Source organism: Macadamia integrifolia, chromosome 7 (assembly GCF_013358625.1).
Source record: "Macadamia integrifolia cultivar HAES 741 chromosome 7, SCU_Mint_v3, whole genome shotgun sequence".
Classification (NCBI taxonomy): domain Eukaryota; kingdom Viridiplantae; phylum Streptophyta; class Magnoliopsida; order Proteales; family Proteaceae; genus Macadamia; species Macadamia integrifolia.
The window spans coordinates 36769072-36776264 of NC_056563.1; the positions used below are offsets into that span (position 1 = coordinate 36769072).

Sequence of the window (7193 nt, forward strand, 5' to 3'; positions counted from 1 at the left end):
AAATATGTTTGGCACGTCCGGTTCATTTTTGTATTCCCCCGGAATGAACCAATGAAAAAGAATGAGTAAAGAATACATTGCAAGAGTACCAAAAAGTTGCTTTTCTATTCTTTTATAAACTTAAAAGAACAATCCCCTATTCAAAACCCCCAATCCCTTTTCTCCATCTCACGATCAAAAAACCCCAAGTCCTAAGGAAAACCTATTGCAGGTTTTCACTCTCAGGTTTCGCTGCTGCCCTCTCTCTCCTTCGCTGATTCCCTCTCTCTCTCTCTCGGTCGCAGGTTGTTAGTATCCAGGTGCGTCGCCGGTGCCCTCTCTCTCCTTCGCCGCTTCATTGTCTCTCTCTCTCGGTCGCAGGTTGGGCGCAGGTCAGTCGCCGCTGCCCTCTCTCTCCTTCGCCGCTTCCCTGTATCTCTCTCTCGGTCGCAGGTCGGTTGCAGGTCGATCGCCGGTGCCCTCTCTCTCCTTCGCCGCTTCACTGTCTCTCTCTCTCTCTCGGTCGCAGGTTGGGCGCAGGTCAGTCGCCGCTGCCCTTTCTCTCCTTCGCCGCTTCCCTGTATCTCTCTCTCGGTCGCAGGTCGATCGCCGGTGCCCTCTCTCTCCTTCGCCGCTTCACTGTCTCTCTCTCTCGGTTGCAGGTCGGTTGCAGGTCGGTCGCCGGTGCCCTCTCTCTCCTTCGCCGCTTCACTGTCTCTCTCTCTTGGTCGCAGGTTGGGTGCAGGTCAGTCGCCGCTGCCCTCTCTCTCCTTCGTCGCTTCCCTGTATCTCTCTCTCGGTCGCAGGTCGGTCGCCGGTCGCCGCTTCCTTGCCTCTCACTATCGTCGCTTCCCTGCAACTCACGATCAAAGTCGCCGCTTCCCTGCAACAAGTATTAACAAAACTCTCTCGATATCCCAATAAGCTCTTAGATTTGGCATGTGGCATGTCCAATTCATTTTCCAATTATCAGATTTCAATGTTACAGATTTGTTCGGATTTTATGTCAACTCATGAAAAATCCAGACTTGACATCAAACTTATCATAAAAGTGAATGAAGGTGGCATCTAGTATGAGGTCGATTATAGGCCTGGTTCCTGATCCTGATTCCATTTATATCCAACCAACTTAGGACCAAAGAGCTTGTGTGTCTTTAATCTGTATACTTTTGAAGCTATTTTCTATGTAATATAAGGTAGACAACCACATACTAATCTTACGAAGGGATTTGGGACTCTGTCCTCCATCAAAAAAAAAAACAAGTGAGAAAAAGAACAACAACCATATGCCAAACTATAGTAATCTTGTTTAATTACAAACCTAATGTAACCAAATCACTCACTGGCAGCTACATATAGAATATCCCATCAGTAAAACTCAAACTGAAAACTGGGGAACAAAAATTCATGCCAAAGGGACGAATTGAAGGCATAATACAATCTTTAAATTCCAGGTTGTTAGTATCCACATCACTGGGGAACAACCAAAAGGCTTGTCACTGGCCTTCCTTTAGCACTAGGACTTTACTATTGGCCTTTCTTTCTGAATTATGATTTCTGTAATATTATACCATTCAACAGTCCTCATAATAAATATCACTTGACTAGGTTTTTAGGACAGTTAGATCTTTTCTTAGTTATTAATTTTCTCCTCTAGTTCATCTACTCTAAATTGTCTGATTTTAAATCTTATCTTATTATCTTCTATTTTGTTCATTAGTCCCTATCATTTTTCCTGTTATTTCTCTGGTTGGAGATCCACCTTATAGGTCCCTTTTCCTGTAGAATATACTTAGAGGATTAAAAGACCAGAGTTACCATTATTGATCCTTTTTTAAACTAATAAAATCCTCAGTGCTTAATGATATTGATATTTTGGAGCTGGAAGAGGGCTTTTATTATGTAAACAAATGGAAAGATCAATTTGAAGTTCTTGAGCATGATGTAAACAAATACCTTGCCAAAAGACATGTATTTCTTTTTTAAGGCTATAATGAGATGTGTTTCTAATTTTAGAGTAATGGCATCCACTTCGAGAGCTAATAACGAGGCAGCAAAATGGACTCAAAGCGAACAAGATTATCTCTTGAAATTAATGGTTGAACAAGTGAAAGTTGGTAATAAGAGTTCTAGCACTTTCAATAAAGGTGGGTGGAACAATATCAAGAAGGGGCTTGAGGAAAAATTTAATCGGTCATTTACGATGGTTCAATTAAGGAATAAGATGAATAAAATGCGATTCGATTACAGTGCTTTCAAGAAACTACTGGATACTACAGGTTTTGGTTGGAATTCCGTGACGAGGACCTGTACAGTTGAAGATGACAGTGTTTGGGATGTACACATCAAGGTATACTGTACTTTTATATGATTTTTTTAATATTCGGTGTAATTTTATCTAATAGCTAGTTTGTAAAATTTTCAGGCAAATCGTGATTGGTCAAAGTTTAGGAGGAATGGGCTACCACATTGGCCTGAGCTATATATAATTTTTGCGGATTCATATGCTAGTGGGATAGGCGGATTCGGGAATGAATCTGATTTCAGGTTTGAAGAGGAATCGAGAGGTGTTGATGATGAGGTGGATGCAGATGTAGATGTAACTCCAACTACTCCATTGGCTAATACCTTGCCAATAAGTTATTATGAAAGCCAAGATCCAGGAACTGATCGTCCTAGAGTCAACAGAAGACTTGATAGGACACCTACAGGATATAGGAAGAAGAGTAGGACAACTGGTATTGAACGCGCCATACAGACCCTAGCTGAGTCAGTAGCAAACAAGAATACTTCAACCCCTAGCTCAACTCCAATGGGTCTCACTCCAAATACCACAGATTTCAGCACTTCTACTTGTGTTAGATTATTGGAAACTATGAATGATATCCCAAGAGAGTTGCATATTAAGGCGTGCAAGAGGATATTGGTGGATCGGGAATGGAGAGAATTATTCATTACTCTCAAGGATGAAACGAAACAATTGGCTTTTGATGTGTTAGATTGATGGATGATAATCTAACCTTTTTTTTTTAATATGGATGATTGTAATGAAATACATTTAAGACCTTTTGCAGTAGGATCGATATATTTTGTTAGTTACACTTGATCCATATTACACTTTATGCTACTTTTCTAAATATGCCAGTTAAATTTTACTATTATTGTAGCAATGATTCTGTTGGATGCCTTTTTGTTTTAAATACTTATTACATCATCTGATAATTAGGGCATGTTGGATGATTATAGTTTTATAGATCTTTTGGAAAATTTGTATTAGGGGATAAACATTTGTATGATATTAACAAGTTTATAATTTGTATGAATCAGTTATGGCAAATGTCGATAATACTCCAATAATCTCCTCTACTGACGACGATGTAGAAGAATTGATTCTCGCAACATTGTTGATAGTACAATATCATTATTCCAGCGATTTATACAATAGAGAACCACGCAGGGATAGTGCATTCATAGGGGCAGCATGGGTACATGAGGTGTTGCATGGGCATGCAAACCGCTGTTACGAAGAATTTGGCATGGAACGACATGTGTTTTTAAATTTATGCCTACTAATGAGACATCGTGGTTGGTTACAAGACAGTCGCAAAATTAGGGTAGATGAGCAATTGGCAATGTTCATGTTCAGAATAACAGGTGTAGGTCCTACTAATAGAGCAGTTGAGGAGAGATTCCAACATTCAGGACAGACTGTCAGCTATTACTTTGGCAAAGTCTTGCAAGGGGTGCTTAAGCTTTCTAAGGAGTATATCAAAGCCCCATCGTTTGATGAGATTCCTATGGAAATAATTGCAAACAACAAATGGTGGCCATATTTTAAGGTAAATTGGCAATTTTCTTTCTAATAAGTTTACATCATTTTTTAACTTATGATCGTTTTTTGTTTCACATAATAGTGCTTTTGGTTGGTTTTTTGTTTTATTTTAATTAGGATTGCATTGGTGCCATAGATGGTACACATGTTACTACTATAGTTCCCAAGGGAAAACAGATCCCATATTGAGGACGGAAGGGGATAACAACCCAAAATGTGATGTATGCCTGCTCGTTTGACATGAAATTCACTTTTGTATATGCGGGTTGGGAAGGCAGTGCAAATGATTGTCGTGTATTCAATAGAGCCCTAGAGGATCCTACTTTACGATTTCCTCATCCTCCCCAAGGTATATCAATTCCCAAATTATCATGTATGCAAATGATTATTGTGTATGCTTTTAATGTCTTGCTTTATCATATTGTAGGGAAGTATTACGTTGTAGACTCAGGATATGCGAGTAGGAATGGATACTTGACACCATTTAAAGGAGAGAGATATCATATACCAGATTATAATGGAGGAAGAAGACAACCCAGAAGTACTAAGGAATTGTTTAATTATAGACATTCTTCTTTAATGAATCATATTGAGCGTTGTTTTGGGATTTTAAAATCAAGATTCCCTATTTTAAAAAACATGCCTCAATTCTCACTTAGTTACCAAAGTTATATTGTGATAGCTTGTTGTGGACTTCATAACTATATTAAATCTGAACAAATAGCAGATGCACTTTTTCAACAATATGGTGAAGATGACTACTATGATCCTAATGAAGAGAGAGTCAGGGTAGTCAACGCTCACGGAGAACAAGAAGATGGTGATATTGCGAGTACTTCTACTACAATTCATCAGGGCAGTCAACGTGTACAAGGAAGACAGATGAATGAGCTAAGGATACAAATTGCAAATCAGATGGCAGTAGATAAGGGTTACCCCCTGATTTGATTGTTTATGTAATAAAATTTCAAGACACCTATTTGCAGATATGATTTTTATTTTGTAATTCCTATAAACTTGAATAGTAGACTTTCGTTTTCTTATTAAGATAACTGTGGAAACTCTTTATGTTTATATTTTATTATTTCCTTTAAGTAATAGTATTTTAAAAGATAGTTTCATAAACAAATTATTTCCTTATTTAAGTTAAATTTGACCATAATAGCATGTTTGTAATTATTGATTTCTTTGTTCAAAAGTGAATTTTCATTATTGTACTCTCCAGGAATAGAAGTATTTGTCAAACACTGTTTCTGTTCTTTTCCTGTTCTAAAGCCATTTCTGAAATAGTTTTACCAAACGCTGTTTCTGTTCCGCCAGAGTGTCTTCACAGCATGGAATCGAAAAAGAACACTTCTGTAAAAGAACACTCTCCAGGAATAGAAGTGTTATCAAACGGCTCCTTAGAGAGCCAAGGAAAAGGAGAATAGAGCCCATAACTCATCTTGGCATCAAGAGCAGAAGACCCACGTCCCTAATCTCTCCAATTCCTGACGGAGATGCTAATGCCTACATCTCCTACCTTCCTGACGATTGCCTCACCTACATCTTCAACTCCCTGGGCTCCCTCGACCGCGAAAGCTGCTCTCTCGTCTGCCGCCGTTGGCTGCACGTCGAGGGTCAGAGTCGAAATTGCCTCTCCCTCACCCTAAAATCCGATTGCCTCCTTCCGGTCACCCCCTTTCTTTTCACTCGCTTCGACGCCGTCACCACTCTTAGCCTCCGATGTGATCCCCCATCCAAATTCAGATCCGTACTCATTGACGACGATGCTCTTGTCCTCATCTCTCTCCATTGCCGTAACCTCACTCACCTTAACCTCCATTCTTGTACCGACGTGACTGATATAGGCATGGTCAATTTCGCCGTCAACTGCAAGGGTTTAAAAGAGCTCCATTGTGATTCCTGCAACTTTGGCGCCAAAGGCATGAACGTGGTACTCGATCATTGTTCCTTTCTCGAAAAACTCTTCATCGAGCATCTTAACGGGTTTGGGCTTAAGGGTTCACCTATCGGACCAGGTGTAGCGGCCTATTCTCTTAACACCATCTGCATCAAAGATCTCGTCAATGGTTATCAATTCGGACCCCTGATCCTCGGCTCTAAGAATCTCAGAACCTTGAAGATCGTCCATTGCGGTGGGGATTGGGATAAGGTGTTTGAAGACCTGACCACCACCAATCTGGTCGAGATACATCTGGAAACACTCTGACGATTAAGCGATATCACCCTCCTTGCTATCTCAAAAAATTGCTCAAATCTGGAGATTTTACATGTTGTTGACAATCCCAATTGCACAGATTTGAGTCTTGCGTACATGGCTAACCACTGCAAGCTCTTAAGGGAAGTTCATCACATCGTTAGTTGGAACATCAGTGATGAGATAGGTGATGAAGGCGTTACTGTCATTGCCGAACGATGTCCTAACCTTGAGGAATTGATTCTCTTTGGTATCCATCCAACTACTTCCACTTTTGATCTTCTTGTTGCCGATTGTCAGAAGCTGGAGCGGTTAGCAGTTTGTTGGTCCCACACCTTTGGTGACGAGGTGATTTCGTCCATAACTGCTAAATGCAAGGCATTGAAGAATCTCGGTATCATGGGATGTCCTGTCAGCAATGATGGATTGAAAACAATGATATCTAATGGCTGCCCTCATCTGGTCAGGTTAACGATTATGTATTGCTGGCTAATAACTTATTTTGATATGGATTTTCGTGAGGATTTTAAGTCTTGGTTGAAGGTTCAACCATCTCGTGGTTCATTGGTTGTCAATTTCAATACCAACGAAATCGATCCGAATCCATTTTGGACCAAAGCCGACCTTTGTTTCAGAATTAAAAATCCGAAATATCAAGCTTTCTAGGGTTTATTTGATTTTGTTTATGTGTTAAGAGATGATTTTGAAATTGTAAAAAGGTGTTCCATTGTTTTATTTCTTGAAAGATTTTTAACAATATAATCAGGTTCAAGACACGAGTGAAGACATGATGTTGTAGATATATAGCCTACGAGTGAAGGCATGACGTTGGAGTTGCAAGTATGTTTTGTGGAAATGAGCTTGTGAGCTTAACAGAAAAATAAGTCTGACTTTTTCTCCATTCCCTGAAACCAAACCAATAAGGGAAGATTTGATTTGATTTGGTCCGATTTGTATTCAGTTTATTTCAGTTTCTTTTTTCTATTTACTATCTATTTGATTTCGGTTTGCTATAGTTAAAATTATAGGAAAATTTTCAACTATATATAGAGGGTGAAGATGGAAGCTTATGATATGGTTTTATCACACAATGGGAAACATGTCTTGATTCCTTTTAAGATAACCAAAATGAGTTCACATTCTAAATACAACCTCTTAATTTACTAACCCTAGCTTTCTCCT

General features: G+C 39.4%; 2 protein-coding genes and 1 pseudogene across 4 annotated transcripts; all 3 read left to right on the top strand.

Moving 5' to 3' along the window:
• Positions 1 to 1999: 1999 nt before the first annotated feature.
• Positions 2000 to 3152, top strand: LOC122084971 (uncharacterized protein At2g29880-like). The gene is made up of 3 exons (XM_042653379.1): positions 2000 to 2329; positions 2405 to 2836; positions 3147 to 3152. The coding sequence occupies exons 1-3, from the start codon at positions 2000 to 2002 to the stop codon at positions 3150 to 3152; spliced, it is 768 nt and encodes a 255-aa protein (XP_042509313.1).
• Positions 3153 to 3158: 6 nt separating this feature from the next.
• Positions 3159 to 4381, top strand: LOC122083270. Of its 3 annotated transcripts, none has more exons than XR_006141604.1 (3): positions 3159 to 3818; positions 3929 to 4160; positions 4239 to 4381. XR_006141604.1 is itself a non-coding variant. In XM_042651016.1 (2 exons), exons 1-2 carry the CDS (start codon positions 3309 to 3311, stop codon positions 3998 to 4000), a joined length of 582 nt encoding a protein of 193 aa, XP_042506950.1. In that variant the 5' UTR covers positions 3159 to 3308; the 3' UTR covers positions 4001 to 4232. The 3 variants fall into 3 exon arrangements, 1 of the variants encoding a protein (XP_042506950.1); XR_006141605.1 differs by having other exon boundaries at positions 3948 to 4160; XM_042651016.1 differs by lacking the exon at positions 4239 to 4381 and having other exon boundaries at positions 3929 to 4232.
• Positions 4382 to 4390: 9 nt separating this feature from the next.
• On the top strand, positions 4391 to 6677 carry LOC122084972 (annotated as a pseudogene).
• Positions 6678 to 7193: the final 516 nt, after the last annotated feature.